The sequence below is a fragment of the Charadrius vociferus genome, unplaced genomic scaffold (genome assembly GCF_000708025.1).
Source record: "Charadrius vociferus isolate BGI_N301 unplaced genomic scaffold, ASM70802v2 scaffold196, whole genome shotgun sequence".
NCBI lineage: Eukaryota > Metazoa > Chordata > Aves > Charadriiformes > Charadriidae > Charadrius > Charadrius vociferus.
In genome coordinates, this window is record NW_009648953.1 from 415,473 (window position 1) to 434,564 (window position 19,092).

Sequence of the window (19,092 nt, forward strand, 5' to 3'; positions counted from 1 at the left end):
TCTGACACGGGGTTCATTCTACTCTGCACTCATGAGGCCACACCTGGAGTGCTGTGTCCAGTTCTGGGCTCCCCAGTGAAAGAGAGACATGGCCATAGTGGAGACAGTCCAGTGAAGGGCCACAAAGATGATTAAGGGTCAGTGAAAGGAAGATGGAGCCAGGCTGTTCTTGGTGGTTCCTCATGACAGGACCAGAGGCAATGGGCACAAACTGAAACACAGGAGGTTCCCTCTGAACATCAGGAAGCACCACGCAAATGGAAGACTAGGTCTAGGTTTTGTGAGTGTTGTTTACACAGATTACTTAAGGTTTGATAGAATAACTCCTTCACTAAGCTTTGTAGTACTGTAGAAATCAAGTTGCAAAGTCTTGCAAGGAAATGCTTAATATGTTTTGATAAACATAAAAACTAAACCGTTCTTAAATGTTGTTCATTCAATGGTTCCTGAATTTTACAACCAAATTTGATTTTTCTCGGTTTATCTCAGAAGCAAGCTGTGCCTTACAGTGGATGTATGGGATAGCTTTTTGCACTCTTTTACTGATAAATGAAATACTTGTATTATGGACATCTGTTATTAAATATCAAGAAAGTGAAATTTGTTTGGTTTTGGACAGATTCTCCAGGTTCCTTTTGATTATAAAAATTTTTAATTTTCTGTTTTAGGTGTGGAATATCAAACAGATGATTAAATTAACGCAAGAACATATAGAGGCACTGCTAGACAAATTTGGAGGAGAACATAACCCACCATCGATATATTTGGAGGTAAGTTCACATTCAAATGAATATGGTTAGATTAATGGTGTGTTGTCTTAATCTCATATGAAGAATTTTATGTTAAAACTACTCCTTGTGTATTAGAAATTTAACTGTTTCCCTGGAGACAGAAAGGAACTATATGGGAATCCTGATATGCATCAGTAGGAGAAGATCAGTGGCATGGTCTAATAGAAATGTTGGTGCAATTGAAATATAAAGCATCCTTTACGTTGGGGGGGGGGAGTGTAAGATTGTGTGTGTATAATAGAAAAAGGCATTCTGTGTTGTTAAAAGCAAATATATATACATACATGTGAAAATATCTTACAAGACTAACATTGACATTAAAGCAGTTCACTTCTTTTTTTTCTCTTTGAAAAATAATCATGTAGCATCCAAAAAAGTGCTATAGTAGACGGGACCTTCTTAAAGTAATACTTATAATTGTAGGGTGGAGTAATATTTTTAAGCTGTGTTTAATTTGTAAACTAACTACAAATTAAATTTCTGTATTCTTTCATCACTCTGGATTCATGAAGTTGCATTGACATAGGACCATTAAGAGCATAAAAAAGGACTGCATGGATAAGTTGCATCTATTAGGAATTGAATGGGTATCACTTGCTCCAAACCCTGCCTTTCTCTTGGTTCTCTAAAGTATCAATCTGGAGGTCAACTAGATTTCTTTTGTAGTCTTTTTGATTGTAATTGCTGCCTAAAGGCGCTGGGTAATTAAAAATAAAGATCTCATTATTTGAGGTACCTGTAGCTTCTATCTTAATATGTCAGAGCAGGGCACTAGCTTGATTATACAAATGTTGACATAACGTCCTTAACAGTTAAGGTCAAGTGAGGCCCTCTATAGTTGCTTTACTTATTGTTAATGTGAAATGGGAGTATTGAATGAGTGCTAATCACTATTTTAACCACTCGAAGGTATATAAACACACCTCTGCTTTCCCTTGAACTGGTTCATTGCATATATCTGAATTTAATATTGCCACATGTATATTGGTTTCATTAGATTGTATATCAATTTGCAATAATAATGCACTTAATCTGGTCTAAGTGTGTATTTCAGGTAGCAAAATCCTGAGTTCATTATAGCCATTTTCCACTTGCTTGTATCTAAATTGAAACTGAGATCCTTGTGCTGGAAGCTTATAGGTCATTCTGTAGTTCGTTGGGAGGGAAGAGGGCATTTACAGTCGTAAACGTGTACTAGGAAATGATTACGATAGTGTAAAGAGTGTGGTAAGTCTGAAATAGTTGGTGACTACAAACTGTGAAGCTTAAAGTAGATTTACAAGTTCGATGGCTCCACGTGCTGCTGAAATGAAACTGCAGCTCAGGTTCATCAAAGTGGTAGGGAAGCCCTGCAAGACAGAGCAGGGTGTTCTGCTGCTGCAGTGAGTTCTGCTGGATCATGAAGCCAGTCTCGTGACAAGTAGAGCTGGTACTGACCAGGGAGCAGTAAGTCACTGGGAGGAAGGTGGGAGTGACTGGGATTCTGCTTTTTCAGTTCAGTTATCCTATGAGAGAGTAAGTCCTGTGAAAACAGCCCACGATCATTGAAATGAAAAGCCTTGCTTTTCTCAGCTCTTTGCTATGTGATTCCTCCACTATCTTTGTTCAGGTATTTGCAGTACCAGTAATGGCTAAGACACTTCCAATCACTAACCTGGAAAGGAAAATATTCTGGTATTGTTGGATTAGTTTGCCATCCAGTTAGTAGATTGAACTTCATCATGATGAAGTCTAGCCAAGTCCCAAAGCTGTGCTTGAGGTTAGGGAAAGGGAAGAGCTTGCAGCTGTGAGCCAAGAACCTAGAAAATGGGGTGAGAGAGGAGAGGAACTTTCTTTTTGGGTGATCGTCAGCTTAGATATGGTCATCCTCAGATGGATTGATTGAAGTGAGTAAGATTAAATGCTGCAAACCTGTCATTTGTTTAGTGTGTAGATTTCCTGTGGTAAAACTAAAGTATGAGGGAAAGAAAAAGAAGAAACACATTACTGAGTACCTGATACAGTTAGAAGCAAGACTACTGTCTACCCTTGACTGTTCATTTCAGCCCAGCAGCAGTTGTCTGGTGCATTCTTTCTGTGAGTTTCCCACTTTTTTGGCTGCTTTTGGCTTGGTCAAGGACAGGCATTTCTTTCTATTGCCAGAATTTGCTTTGCAGCAGTTTACCTGAATTTAATCTGTGATTGCTAGAGCTAATGTTTTGACTTTCTGTATTCCTCCACCTGTTGGAAAAAGGGCCAGAACAACCCTGGTTGCAGTGTGAAAGGACTAAGCTGTATGTAAAAAGCTTTGATTGTAATGTGATAAAGTGTGGAAGAACGCATTTGCTTCTAGGAAATGTGGAACTAAGAAAATTACAGTAGTTTTGATGTGAATGAAAAGAACGGGAGAGTATGCAGAATACATGTGGGTAGCTTAGGTAGTTCAGTGGATAACTCATCCTTCTAACATACGTTAGAAATGGGAAACTCCCTCTTTGCCCCCAAGCTTTCATTCCTGGGCTTTTGCCTAGGTCTTGATGGTATGGTCTGTGTACTATCTCCAAAGTGCTCGAACAGGACGGTAATGTAACTTACCCTCTGGCCGTCCTCTTCTGACTTGTATATTTTGATCGCTTTGCTGAAGTCTTATTTCTGGCTGTAAAGTGCAATATTGCCCTGCTTTTACCCAGAATCTGTATGGGTAATTTTGGTAGTCTGTTACTTGAATTGTATCACCCTTCCCTTTGTTGCCTTCCACTGCTCTGATCTCTTTGCATCTTCCGTAAAATGGGAGCGACTCTTAAGGACTTCTGTAGATTGTGCCTGTTGATCATCTCTTGAGTGCTATCAGCTAGCATGTTGTCTGCTTCTCTTGACAAAAATTGGAATTAGCCAAAGTTAATTGCTAGATAGGTACCTGCAAATGAACACTTTTACTTTTCACCCGTATTGCCTTCCACTGCTGTAAACATCTAGTTTGTTATTGTAATGCTTTCTGCAAAACTATGCCTTTTTGTCTACCTATGAGAAGCTTGACAGCTATCCATCCATCTTCTGGTGTGTAGAGTTTCAATACAATGGGATTTGTTCAGTTCTTTTGTACTCCTGTCTGGCTTTATATCCTTAGTTTCTTACATGTTTTACTAACTGCTCATGTTCACAGAACTTGCAGCACCCCTCACGCTGGCTCCTGGCTTGTGCTGGATCTGCTTCTGTAGACCTGTCAAGTAAAGTTGTGGTTGAACCTGGTGACAAAATTGCATTTCAATTAAAAGCGGAAGGGAAGGGACTGGGGGAGCAGAAGTGCGCAAAGTAAAGCCGAGGAATTGAAGAAGAAAATCAATTCTGAAAATTGAGCATTCAAAGGATGTAGTAAAGTTTTGTGCATTGACTATAAACCATACACCTCATTTAAAAATAAAAATGATTTATGCCTTAGTTAGAGTTGGTCAGGAAAATAGAAGCTAACAAGCTTTTGTTTCTGTGCTCGTCTGTGAGAGCACAGTCTTGTGGCAGACCTTTTTTTTTTTTTTTTAATTCTGGGGGGGGTTCAATGCATTTTACATCAAAAGAACTTTAAAACTGACAGCTATTGTCACAGCCGTCATTTCAGGATTCATCAATTGACTATGAAAGAGGAATGGATTTCTTGAAATACCAAAAGTGATTGACGTGTCCTATGTTGAATTTAGCATATATTTAATTATTCTTGGAAGAGGGGGTACTTGGAATCGGGGTATGGATCACTCCTCAGTGATGGCCTTATAAAGGTGACTGTAGAGCATGGGGACTAAGGCTACAAGCCTGCCCAGGCTTTGTGTGCAGCTGCCTAGCAGTGTAAAATCATAGAATCATAGAATGATTTAGGTTAGAAGGGACCTGAAAGATCATCTAGTTCCAACCCCCCTGCCATGGGCAGGGGCATCTCCCACTAGACCAGGTTGCTCGAAGCCCCATCCAGCCTGGCCTTTAACATCTCCAGGGATGCCGCAGCCACAACTTCTCTGGGAAACCTGGTGCAGTGTCTCACCACGCCTCAGAGTGAAAAATTTCTTCCTAATATCTAATCTAAATCTCCCCTCTTCCAGTTTGAAGCCATTCCCCCTCATCCTGTCACTACAAGTCCTTGTCAAAAGTCCCTCCCCAGCCTTCCTGTAGGCCTCCTTTAGGTACTGGAAGGCCGCTATAAGGTCTCCCCAGAGCCTTCTCTTCTCCAGGCTGAACAACCCCAACTCTCTCAGCCTGTCTTCATAGGAGAGGTGTTCCACGCCCACGTAGCATGGAGCTGGAGGGGAGCGGGTAGCTTGTCTCTTTCCTCTCCGGGCAGGAAAGTAGGGCCTGAGGAAAGAGGCCAAAGCTGAGACTTCTGAGTGTATGTGTAAGGTGCAGGGAAAGGAAACAAAATGAACAGAAGAAAGGAAGGAATCTGTGTCATTATCCACATAATTTTCTTCCAGTTGTTATAATTAGTAATAGCTTCAAGAATCTTATCAATGTTGTCTAATTACAAGGTAAACTTCTCTGGTTTTTCTGGTGGGAAGAAATAATAAATGTAGTTAGCAATGTCTATTAAAAATCTAAGGCTAAGGCTTATTGCTAAAATTCTCTCTTAGGTAATCCTAGTTCTTAGCTTCTTCCATCCCCTTTGCATGTATCTCAGATCTAACAGACTCCTGGAAATCGCTATCAAATATTTGAAATAACTGCTTGACTAAGTAGATGTAGAAATATCACTAATAGCATTTACTTTTGTTCTGGAACAGAGGATGCAGGAGCTCCTTGGTAGGTTTTGCCATACTTTTTGGAAGCACTCTGTATCACAGCAGCTGAAAACATCAATGATTTTTGTCTTCCCACATAATTTCTTAGTGTGTTACATCTGTCCTTGAAGTGCTGTTTCCCAAAATACACAGTTCGTGATTCACTGTGGAAAAACCCTTTTCTTAAGGGTTTGTCTAGGCATTGTAAATATTGGAAATCTTTACTGCAAAGAAACCTAATATTACGATACTGGGAAAAAGCTGGGATTCAGTGAGCAAAAATGGTTAAAATATGCAGTTGGGTATTCTATAATGGCCATCAAAATTAATTTTTTTCTTTTTTTTTGTTTCTACCAACAAAGTACTGATGAAAAGGATAACCTAAGTTGGGGAAAGGAGAATAAAAATCTGTGCATTTCAACTTAGCATTGGCAACAAATCTTATTTACAAAATGAAGTGGGTTGTACAGATCCAGACTGGCCAAAAGCAGTCAACTCTGAAAGGAGAGGTCGTGCTTAAATGACTTAATCAGATTTGTTAGCCTTTGTAGAGTCTTAGTGACTGTTCAGGGAGGCCTTACCTATTTAAACTTCCAAAATGCATTGTGTGTCCTTTATGCCTTGTAGTTACATGTACAATACTGTCTGTGAACACTTCATCCGTGAGAAGTTAATTTAACAGTATTGGCCCATTCGCATGTAAATAGTTCTTTTCGTGGTGTGAGGTTGCATCCTGGACCTGTACATTACTTCAGCTAACAGTACAAGAGTAAGCTGCCTGCTTTTTTTTGTTTTATTTGGACTCCACACAAAATAAAACAGTATACAAATGCATAGATAGAATGATAGCAGTATCAAAATAAGTTTTAAAACTCAGTCGGCTTTCTAGTATTATCATGAGGGAATTACTGTCTTTCCTACTCCTACTCTTGGAAGTAATTTAAAATGAGAATCAGGGGGATAGAGGTATGTTTGTCCCCAACTACTGTGATTATTTTTTTTTTTTAGCTTTCTCTTTTCCTGGGCTATTAAATATACGTTGTTCAGAGGCCTTGCTGTTGCCATTTTTGAGAGTTTGGCTGTTGAGTATCAGGAGAGTATTTAATTTCTTATTCCTGTATATCTGAAGAATCCATGCAGGAGGTCAAATTAATTAATTAAAGAAGATTACCTCTTTGCTCATCTAAAGGATGCTTATTGGAACAGCAGGCAGACACAGTCTGAAATGGATCTTAGTGCTGAATCTTAGGTTATTTCAGACTGTTTGTGGTATTCCAGGAAAATGCCAACTCTGGGTGCAGGCACTGGGAAACATGGCAGATCTGTGGGGAAATTCAGATTAATTTTTACCAGGCTCCTAACAGATGCTGATCAAATATGTTGGACCAAAACTGGAGTGTCTAAAGTTAGACTAAGTACAGATTTAGGAGTCTTACTAAATGAAGAAATCCTGACGTACGTTGCTGTCTATCTTCAGCTCCCATTTAACTTAGTGGGATTTGCATTTGATCAACAGCCTAAAAGGTCAGACAACTTTTAAATAGAAACACAATCTCAGTTTCAAAGACCAGGAAACTGTAGTTTGGGTTCTCGAGAGTCTTGCCATGTGTGGATATTATCTAAAGTTGATTGAGGAAGGGAGAGAGCATGGTAAAACCAGTTGGTCTACTTGAGTTTAGACTGAGTTTCTAACCAGATGTGGTAGGGGGCAGGAGAAAGAGAAACCGTATTTTGCTACTTGATTTTTGTCCCAGATCAATTAAAAAAAATAGTTAAATTGTTGCTTTTTGTTTCCTTAGATGTTATTACTAGAATGTATAGCCTGGTTAGGGCCCCAGAAAGCAAATTTCAAATATAGTATAAATAATATGTAATTAAAAAGTACACATATTTTTGAGAAAATCGCATGTCCTCATCTTGTCAACAGAACCCTTTTGGCACATCTGTGTAACATCATACAAATACTGTTGACTGCTGAGGTCAGTTTTTATATTGTCAGTAGGTTGCAACATTTAAGAAGTACCTTTAACTCTGCTGTTCCTGAGTGAGCAGCAGTTCTGTTATGGTATGTATATACACTGTATTTAAACATGCCAACTTCTAATGCTTTAGATGGACTGGGCAGCTTACCAGGCCTTTATACGTTTTTGCTTAGCTGAAGCCTAAGGAGTATTCTCATGTGGATGAGACTATGATATGATATGCATTTACACTGATATGCAATATAATCAAAATTAACTATTTTAGATAGCCATGTGTAGGTTGACGAGATGTGCTAGTTTGAATCTGCATCTCCTTTTCAAATATATATTTTCCTCTAACTTTGTGAAATAGTGTAAATTCACACTAAAATAGGAGCCTAGTAGTGATACAGCAAACAAATACATTTGTTGAGGACAATGTACATTATTAAAGACACTATTTTTGGCAACTCATAAACAAGCTGGAGGAGTTGGAAGAACAGAAGCCTCATGACAAGAAGTAGCACAACAACAAAGATAAATGCGGTATCTTGTCCCTGGGACAAGGTGGGTGCTCATGGGTTCAGGCCGGTGGCTAGCTGGGTAGCAGCTCTGCAGGAAAAGTACTGGGAAGGGCTGGTGAGCAACAAAATGAGCTATCAGTAACCCATCGTCACCATAACAGCAGAAAACTGCAGGCTGGGCTGCGTTAGCAAGGGTGTAGCCAGCACGAAGAGGGACCCATCTACTCACTACTTGTGTGACTGCATTGCGGGTCGTGTTTAGCATGGAGAAGAGAAGGCCAAGAAGGAACCTGCAGGCTCTTGCAACCTAAAGAGAGGGACAGATCCTTTTCAGACATGCAAAAGGGGAAGAGGCACCGTCACACCGAGTGAATTTCATAAGAGAAGATTCTTCATCATGAGAATGGTTTTTGAGCCCTGGAACTTGTTGCCAAAGGTTGTGGAGTCTTCATCCTTCAGGGCTTTTCAAAACTTGCTTTGGCAAGGCCCTGAGTAGCCTGATTGAACTTAAAAATTAGCTCTGTGTTAAACAAGTGCTTGGACTAGATGACTTCCAGGGATACCTTCCAACCTCTTCTGTTTTTTCTTTTTTTCCCCCTGTGATTCTATGTCAACCTGAGAGGCAGTTTTAAGTTTTCTTGTAAAACATTACTCACTTATTAATGGGAATATGTAAACTGAATTGATTTCATTCTGGATTTCATAAACTTCTCCTTCTGAAATGCCTGTAAAATCCTTAATTTAATGAATTGCTTGGATGTTCATCTTAATCTTCTTCATGATGAAGATACTGTACAAACTTAATTTTAATTTTTTAGTTTATTTTTGAAAAACAAGGTCAGAAATCAACCTAATAGTTGACCCAGAGGGCCATGACTGACTTGAAGGTTTGTTTAGCTGATGGTGCTTGTCTGCTAATATGGCTGTGCTACTGCAGGTCTCTGTTGTAGATAGACCAACTCTGCAGCATAATCTTTCTTTCAGCTAGAAATACTTGCCATTGGTCAGCTCTTTCACTGTAACTCCATGGGATACTTCTATGTTCTAACTTGGTGCTCTTGACTGTGTAAGGACTATGGGGGCTAGTCAACAGCTGAAACCAATGTCTCACCAAAGTACTTAATCTTGGTGAAAATGAGATTTGATTGGAGCTATTCTGTTCCTGCTGCATGTACTGTTGCTCCTTCTGTATAAAAAGAATTTATTTTTTCAAGAGAGAAATGTATTTAAAGTCTACTGATGCATTTCTAGTTCCCTGATGTTTTATTACAGGATCTTCTGCTATGACATTGAGTTAACAGTATAATACTTGAGAGCTTTTGTCTCCATAAAAAAGAGAGCTTTTCATTGCAGAATTTAATGCTATAGAACCCAAAGCCAGCAGCAGCTCCCAGCTTTCCATGCTCATTGTTTATTCTCTTAAGATAAATCATTTGACTTTGGGTTTGCATTAGTGACAGATTAAGCTGCCAGTGTAAACATTGTAGGATCGAGTATTTTGAAAGATGTGTGTAATTTTTATGAAGGAGCTAGGCCTGCAAGTATCCGGAAGCAATGTAATGTTGCGTGTGTTCAAATAATATTTTGCAATGTTCATGAGAAAAGGAAGTAAGTATTTAGAAAAGTATTGGTGAAATGGTAACAGTTTATGATTCTTAATTTTTGTTTACTGAAAATAATTCTTGACACATGGAGCTTTTACCGGAATTTACATGAAAAGTTGATCCTGGAAGTAGGAAGGAGACACTTGTGTTACTGTACAGACAAAAAAATGCTATTATTTATAATTGAGTAACCTTTCAATTTACATTTGACAATAGAATTGGGCTAGAGTGAAAATGTTTTGGTTTAAAGTTTTCAAGTTTGGGGTCTGTTCATGAAATGCTAGACATCTTCAGTTTTCAAAAGAAATAGTAAGTAATTCTCAGTTTCCTGCAACTTATGTCCATTTACTAAAAATGGAACCCATAAAATTTAGAATTTGAAATTCTAATGTTCACCGCTATTCTTTAAAACACTTTTTATTTCTTAGTCCTCACGGTCAAATTACCGTTCTCTGTGTTAACACTGTGGGGATGAGGACACAAATTTTGAACGTAGGTCCATCCTGGGGGATGCTAAACCTTCATGAAAAGAGGGTAGCCAACCACTGTTCACTCTACAAACCCAGCCTGGGTTAGGTGAACCTGCACATACAACCCAGAGAACTAAATTAATGGTAAAATGTAGTATTTGTGACAGTACTACTGAATGCTGGTTATTTTTTCTATTAACTTTAATACTTTTTTTCCACATGTAGACCCTGTAGACTTTTTGGTCAGTTCAGTTCTTCTATAACTTTAATTAGCAAGATGTTATGCACAGAAAACTTGAGGAAAGCAACTTTTAAAAAAAAGTAGTATCTTTCCTTAACATAAATATACCCTCTGTGGCGTTGAAAAATTATGCAGCTTGGCATAGATCTTGGTCTTGCCAGAGGGCTAAGTAGAAAATTCTGTTCCCTACTGCTTAGAAGTTGGGTTTGTAAGACTTTTCTTTCTTATTGTCTGTAAGGGTCTAACGCATCCTTGGTTAACACTGACATGCTTATGTAGCATGAAACACGCATTCCTCAACCGATTCAGATCTTTGAAGGTACTTCGTACTAATTCTGATACTTGGATACAGATCAAAATTTTCTTGTTACAAAGGCAAAGTTGATCACAACAAATTTTAAACAAAAATGTATACCAATTGTGTATTTGTATTATAGAGCTTGGCAGTAATGTTTAACTTGGCTACGTTTAATAAAAACTTAATGGACAAATTTAATGTTATTCAATTTGTTTGTTTTGTTTAAGAAACTTGGTCTGTGTGTAATAAGGTTTTATATAAACTTGATGGAAAATAAAATTAATCTCTTACAGATGTTAAAAAATTCTTTCAAAGGATCACTTTTACGCATTTATGGATGACTTTGTAACAGGGCAAATTTGGTTGTTTTCTAATTGAAATAAAGTTTTTTGTACTATCTAGTATGAAATGGTAGTGCCAGAGATGATGTTGAACAATGAGCCAAGTGAGTTGTCAGATACAGAAGGTAAAAGGCAGATTTCAGCTTTCTCTTAATTATTGCATTAGATGTATTTAGCTGTCATTCCAACAGAATTATAAATTTAGCTGTAGTACAGTAATTTGGCAGTGCAGCTGACAACATTTATTAAAGATTGCTGTGTTCTTTAAAGTAGTTCTGAATTAGACTATTTAGTGCAGATGCTTTGAAATTGTGACTTATGATTTTTTTTATCCACTTATCCAGTCTAAACCTTCTAGTTCAGAAGGTTTAACGTAATTAACTGAGAGCCATTTCTTCTTTGTGTCCTACTAAAAAAATTGACCAGACGATTTTGTTGATATTCCTGGGAAATATGAATTAGTTTAGAATGTGTTTTCTTTCGTGTTCATTCTGAATTTAGATTTCTAGTTTTGTCTGAGGCTACTACATCATTAAAACAGCTGCTCTTCCTTCACAGGCCTATGAAGAGTACACCAGCAAACTAGATGCTCTACAGCAGAGAGAACAGCAGTTATTGGAATCCATGGGGAATGGAACAGATTTCTCTGTTTCCAGTTCGGCTTCAACGGACACAGTTGCGTCATCTTCCTCCTCTAGCCTCTCTGTAGCACCTTCATCCCTTTCGGTTTATCAAAACCCTGCTGATATGTCACGGAATAACCCTAAGTCTCCACAGAAGCCGATTGTTAGAGTCTTCCTGCCCAACAAGCAAAGGACTGTGGTGAGTCAGTTTCTGTTCACATACTTGTAACCTCAGTATTTCCTGTGTCTCTCTCCCTAGTATGCAAAAGTTAATTTTGGAGCTGAAAAAATACCTGTGTGGAGGTCACAGAGGTGGCTCGATCACTATTTGTGCTCTGCTGCACTCAGTTGTTTTGATATGTTGAATGTTTCTACAGGATTAACACAAAGATGTCCATTATAGTAGTAATACAGAATACAAAACTTTCAGGAGTTTTATAACAATAAAGATACCTCAAGAAATATATTTCTTAAATCAGCTTCCTTGGCTAAATAGTAATCTACTATTTTACAATGGTTGAGAGGGGGAGGAAGCTGTTTCTTGTATTATACAAAATTATCGATTAGTTTAACAGGGCAAGGATTGAGGAAAGTAAGCCTCCTGCAGCTAAGGAGGGCTGTGCAGAATTGCTTGGGTTTTCTCTTTTGTTTTCTTCCCCCCCCGCCCCTTAGTGTGATGAGTGTGTCATGTTGGGACCCTGATGCTATCAGGCCCAGTGTAGAGAACTGGCTGTGGGAGGGACATAGTTGCTATTAGGAGGGGCAAGAAGCATTGCCTGCAAACTGCTCAAAAACTAGTGTTTATCAATTTTGACGATGTTACAGTGATTCTTGGAGTAATGGAAGAAGACCTGACTTTTTGCTGGCTATTTAATTGTCTGTTATAGGCAGGAATTTTTTATCAATTAAGAGCTGTCAACTGAGGAGCTTTGATATGTGCTTTAGATATGCTGTGTTACATGAGATTTACTGACAAGCCATAGTGTAGGCTCTGTTTTACAAGATGGTGCATCCTCCTTACTTAGAAGGGGAACTGTGGTTCCAGAGAAAGTGGAAAATGAATGGATAGCACAGCCAGTGTCCATGTGAAGCCAGTGCTTTTTGTAGCACTCAGTCAGGTGTTGCCTGTCACTGGGCTGTGACTGCCTGTAGAAATTGAGTTGCTGACAAAGAGAGGAAAACATGAACTGAGTAGTGCTGGGCATTGGGAACATGTGCTCTCCCTTCGCCTGCTGCTTTTCTTCCATCTCTCCCTCCCTGTACCCCACTGAACAAAAGAGATCGTAGGATTTGTAGTGGGAACAACAGATTAAAGGACAGTTATTTTCACATGGTTTGTTTTTTTTTTAATATTGCTTAATTGTTAAAGATGTCACTAAAGATTGGAAGTAGTATTTGGGTTTTGACTAGAGAATGGGGGTTTAATGTAAACTATGACCTCTGTGCAGCTGTACAGTGTTAAGCAAGATGATTTTGTTGTCTGCCTGTGAGGTATGGCTAGGCACGTAGTACTACCCACACTGTGAAATTTGAAGAGAAGGTCCTGGATTTTGGAGAGACTCTGGTTTCTTCTTCATGTGTTCTATCCCACCCTGTCTGGCTGTTGTAGCTGCAGCCCGTGTCATGGGGCTGTATCACAAGTTGTTTCTGTTTTTTTCCTATGATGGGTCACAGTATATGGCTTCCTGTATTGGTCTGTGCATTTCCTTTTCTGGCTCTCCTTTGTGTTATCTTGTCCTCTTCTCTAAGCAATATAGTATATTTCTACTCTTCTTAATTTTTTCCTCATCTGCAATATTGCTCTTCTGCTCCTTTCCCTCTCCTCTTTTTCACCTCCTCCTCAATCCTTTTATCAGAGATATAGTAAGGCTTCTCAAGTCGGAGCTCTGTTTTGCTTTTGCAGGAATCATTTTCTATAAAGAATAGTTAATAATTATGAAATATACTACATTGAACTTGTAGGCAAGAAATTTTTTTATTATTTTCATGTGTGGATATTTCACCAAGTTTGAGTTATTTCTGAATATGCAAATATGATTACAAGTTAGGAAAAAGGGGCAACTGAATTTCTGTGTGAACCAGGCGATACAATTTTGGGCCAGTACAGAACTGTCTTGCCTCATCTGAGATGTGGTTTTGTGCATGTTGCTGATCCATTCTAATCAAAGTAAAACAGGTTGTCTTCAACCAATGCATCTTCAAGTTCTTAAGTAACAATAAAAGGTCAGCTTGGTATGCTCAAAACCGTGTGTGAGACAGTGCTTTCTTGAGCTAGTATTTCTTCTCACTTTTTATTCCTCAGCTTTGAGTTTTTTGGTGAATATTGTGATTCTGTGCTATCAGTCATGCTCATGAGGAGCTTGCAGATTTAACCAGAGATAGTAAGTTCAAGAGACCCAGCTTGTCTGTTGCCATGTCTTCCCTAAGAGTTACCTTTCTAGCCTGAGCACATGCTGTCGTTTAATGAGCGAATTGTATCTCTTAGCAGTAGTACTCAGTGGCTGGCAGCAAGGCGATAGGAGTTTTTTCCAGCACTGAATCTAGATGCTCTTTCCTGGCTGTGGGAGACAGATGTGGTTTAACTTGGGTGTAGTCAGGGAAAGGCACTTGCTTCCGGTCCTGGCTGTCTACTGGAGTCTAAACACACCATTTGCCTTACCAGTCTACCCTTGCAGCTTGTTTCCAGGTTGCCAAATGCAGGACGCTAATAAGAGTAGAGCTTCAGGAAGATCTGTAGCCTTGTGCTATGGTAATTAAAAAAAAACCAAAACCCCCGAAAAACCACAAACCAAAACAAAACCGAAAAAAACAGTGGTACCAACAAAAGAGTAGGAGACAGGCAAGCAGTGAAGGGAAAGTGCAAGAAACTGTGCTAAGGCTCATGGAAAATAAGGAGGTGACTGGTTACAGTCAACATGGCTTCACTAAAGGGGGCCTACAGGAAAGATGGGCAGGGACTCTTTATCAGGGAGTGTAGTGACAGAATGAGGGGTAACAGTTTCAAACTGAAAGAGAGTAGATTTAGATTGGATATTGGGAAGGGTGAGGGTGGTGAGACACTGGAACAGGCTGCCCAGAGAGGTTGTGGCTGCCGCATCCCTGCAGGGGTTCAGGACCAGGCTGGATGGGGCTTTGAGTAACCTGGTCTAGTGGGAGGTGTCCCTGCCCATGGCAGGGGGGTTGGAACTAGGTGATCTTTAAGGTTTCTTCCAACCCAAACCATTCTATGATTCTTTGAAGTCTTTAGGCTCAAATCTGGTGTAAGTGTGTTTGTAGATGTACTTAAATAAATGAACAGACAGATGCCTGCAGATAGAGGAACTCATGAGCTATAGGTATGAAATCACTGGCTGGGAGTTCAAGTTGACAGGATTCAGCTTCATATACTGTATAGCAAGGTGGAGGTCAGCTCCAGTTCTGCTAGGAGAGACCTGGTTTTCATTGAAATTGTTGTGCTAAATAAGCAATTTGAAATGCATACTCAGGTCTGGTCAGCAGAGACTGCAAATTAATGGTTCAGCTTTGGCTCAGGGAGAGAGCTGACTTTTTTACTTCTGTTTTATATGCTGCTTGGATCTAGTTGTGTTACTAAGTTGAAGTTTTTCTTTAATAGACCTAGTAAATTATCTGTTTTAGAGCTGGGAAATGGTGCTTTTTAGGAGCTCCCAAGTGTTTGGGTTATTGGCCTTAGAGCTGAAGTGCATTTCTCTGAAACTTGAAACAGTGCTTATATTATTGAGAAAGTAGGGAATTTCTTGTACGGTGACTCTTAATGTAGTTACTCTGTTTTTTTCAATATTTATTAGTCCTACATGTAGTCTGTTTAAAACTAAGGAAATTCCAGAAGCGAACCCGATTCAGAAAGAACGGCAGTTTTAACTGCCAGTAGTCAGGTGATAGACTACTTGCCTAAAAAGCACACAGCAGATTTCAGGGAACAGTGAGATTACTTGCTGTAGTAGACTTTCTTCATTCTCTCAATGGATAGAGAAGTGTTACACACATCTTAGTCTTCCTTGGTAACCTTTGGCTTTAGGAATAAACCTATCGTGTCTCACTTGTGCCCATTAACTGAGCCATTTGCTTATGTAGCCGTGATGGGAGTTTGAACCTTTCAACTATACAGGATGGCTTCGGATGTGATAGGTTGAAGCAGGAAGGAGATTCCTTCTGAAAATATGTGGTACTTGCTATTAGGGCCTCCACCTGTCCCAAGTCCCTGTTCCATATGGCTGTTAAAATAAGGATAAAATGTGTCCTACAACTGAGCTCATAGCTGGGACAGGAGAGATGCTGTTAAAAGTTGCAGTGTTGCAACAAGCTTCCCCCCACTCCACCCTTAATTGCTTTTGATTAATGTCTGCTTCTGAAATAATTCTCTTTTTAATATCATAATACTATTTTCAGTCTCTACCTCCAACTGCAGACCCCACTTCAGGAGGGGAGAAATCTTGCCAGATACTTGTGAGTCTTTGTTATTTTTATCTGGGAATGCAATGACAGTTCTTAAAGTGACTGGAATTAAGTTGGTAATGGAGAACCAACCTCCTTATTTACCTGTGATCATACTCTGAAGCAGTCCCAAGTACTACAACAGCCTTCTGCTATTTGTTTAGAGCTGTTAAAAATGCAGGAAACGGAGGGGGGGGGCGGTGGGGAATGCTTAAATTTTTGACTAGCAACTGCCTTGTTAGTTGAGAGTTATCTAGGGTTTTTGTTTATTAGTATTGTTTGCGTGTAGGATAATGCAAATACATCTGTCTGAGTTGGCTCCAATTAGAAATATAATGTGAGGAAACTGATGGACTACAAAGAGATGAGACCATGTGGATCAGTGTGATTTTTGGTGCATAGCTAGTGTAGCTGATGTCAGGTTTCTTTATAGGTGTCATGATAAAGCAGAGTGTTGGACAAAGTTTTTCCTAATGTAGGAAAACGTGTGAAGGTGTTTCCATGAACGTCTAGCCAGTATGTGGTAGAGCCTACTGGTGCTCATCATTTAGCAGTTGAAGTCAGCATCTTGATTCAGGCAGCCACACAGCAGGGTTAGAATGTAACTTTTTTTGAAAGCAAAACTAAGTAGCTGGCTTGGTTAGTTGGAGGGGAATCAATGAATAAGTAGTGTCAGAAATAGAAGATTGTTTTTCTCTGTAGCTGGCCTGGGAAGGAATGAAGTTTCCTTCTCTGAACAACCTAGAAAAAACAACAAATTGTTTACTGTTCTCGGGGCGGGGGGTTTATCCCCTATAATGCAGGGAGATAAATGTCTGAAGTGTGTATGCTTCCTCTTTCCTCAGTGGCATGGTTCAGCTGGCAAGTTAAATGTCCTTTGGAGAAGCGCTCTGCATAGATGTGACCAGGATAAGTCTGTGCGGGTGGATTTGGTTTATTTTGTTTCAAGGCCAGAGAAGGATGTTGAAATAATACAAGTGCAAGATGGTAAAAGCCTACCTGAGATTGTCAGTTGTTTTGCAGAACAAATTGATGAGGCTTATCCAAACTGTGGGTGGAAGAATTTAGGGAAAAATCAGTTTGAAGCTTGTTTGGGTTAGGAATCTAAATGGCTGTGGGCTGGATACTAACAAACCTGGTAATTAAGAGAGAGCTTTTGGATGGGAGAGGGAGGTAAGAACTCTGACCTTAAGCTGGCCACTAGAAGTCTGAAAGATTGCTAGATGCCGAGACTTAGTTTTGGTGGAAGGGAGGTAGTCTTGAATGGGAAGTGGATAGTACTGCGTCAGAATAAAAGCTTAGGTTACATTTACCAATGAGATTTCTAAGAGAATGTATGGAGCCAGAAGAGAACAGAGCCTTGTGGGGTCCTTAGATAATTGTGTTGTGGATTACGATGATTTTTCTTTTTTTATAAATTATATGATTGAAGGTGCAAGCAGAGAAAGAAACGAAACAGAAAATGACATTCGTGCAAATGAATAGGAGGAGACACGTATCTGATTGTTGGGAAGGGGTAGTAATTCAAGGAAAATGAGGATTAACAACTGATCCAGAGGTATAGGAAGAAGTCATTAAAGATCTCAACAGGGTAACTTCAGTTTAATGTAAGAAGCAGAAGACAGTGAAAAAGCTTAAAATTAACTGAAGAAGACTTCTGGCCAATGAGAATAAACAGCTTTCGATGAATGTAGAGATTACAGGAATATGGTATTTGCATATAGGACAAGATTTAAGCATTTTTTCATATTGCTTCTAGTTGTGTGACTTTTTTTCTTTGAGGGTTTGGGGTGGGCAGGTTTTAGGTTTTTGAGCACCTGGGTAAAGTATTTTTTGCATGTCTTTGAGAGTGCCAATTTTAAGCTGGTAGCCTTGGGATAAGAAAAAAACCCCAAACATTACCAATTGCAAGGACTGTTCCAATTTTGCATTCCTCTGTAAGAGGAATCAATCCAATTATTGTGCGTTTTCACCTACCGTGAAGTCTCAAAACTTCCTATGGTAGCTTCTAAACCAAAAGTAATACTTTGGTAAAGAAAAAAGTTTCCCTTTCTTCTATGTTCAACTATGGAGGGCTGTCTGGTTTTTTTTGTTCTTTGGGTTTTTTTAAGTTTAGGAGTAATTAGAGTTGATTTGTATAAAATCTCAGCATAAACTTGGGCCAGTAAAGCTCTTTTCCACTTTGTGCGTTGGTATGCTTTAGGTAAGTGTCATAGTTACGCACATATTAGAAAGTTAATGAAAGTTCTCAAAATGCAAATATGAGACTGAGTTTTTAAAAGAGAAAATTTGTATTTTTAAGACTTGCAGAAACTAAACAGGACTGTGAATGCTGTGCATGGGCACAACTCTTATTTCAGGTTTCTCACTTGTCACACCTTGGTTAATTAGTGTACAACTGCCTTTTAATTAGACAGGCAATCATGTGGTCTTCTCTGCAGTCATGAAGACTGGAAAAATCAGATATTTGTACCCTGCATAAATTCTTAATTCATCATGCATGTACAACTGGAATGCTTCGAATGTTCTGTTTTCAGATCTGGTACCCGATGCATTTCTTTTGACTTAAGATTTGCATCTTGCTTTCTGCAGTTTATGCTGCAAGCTTATGCCTCAAGCTTACTGAATAATAATCACTGGATTTCTATAGGCATTCAAGCTGCCCTACCAGTTTCACCTGTCAAGTATAAGGAAAATTCAGAGAAGGGATGTTCAGGCAGCTGAATAAACTAGTTTCTTGCCTTTAATTACACACCTGGTTTAACATGATTAGGTTTTTCTAATCAAAAACAATTACAAATTCCCATGACATATCAAACGTGCAGCAGAAATTGAGTTTATTTTTAGCCTATGCTAATGGATGCTTGCTGAATGTATCTGAATGCTTTGGAATTTAGTGCATCATATGAACAGACTGGGAGAATGAAGTAATAGGTAGTTTACTTTCAAGTAAATGTCACCTGATACTTTTTTTTAAAAAAAAAATACTTGGATTATCTGGGAGAGCTATTGGCCTACCTATCCTATTGCTGAAAGGCAAAATCGAAT

General features: G+C 39.0%; 1 protein-coding gene across 2 annotated transcripts in view; it reads left to right on the forward strand.

Moving 5' to 3' along the window:
- Positions 1-672: 672 nt before the first annotated feature.
- The window catches only part of BRAF (B-Raf proto-oncogene, serine/threonine kinase), a 64,164-nt gene continuing 45,744 nt past the window's right edge, over positions 673-19,092 (forward strand). For both annotated transcript variants that reach the window (XM_009887395.1, XM_009887396.1), the window contains exons 1-2: positions 673-770; positions 11,528-11,791. In XM_009887395.1, the coding sequence (XP_009885697.1) occupies positions 687-770; positions 11,528-11,791 (348 nt within the window). In that variant the 5' untranslated portion in view covers positions 673-686. The remainder of the gene's footprint in view (positions 771-11,527; positions 11,792-19,092) is intronic.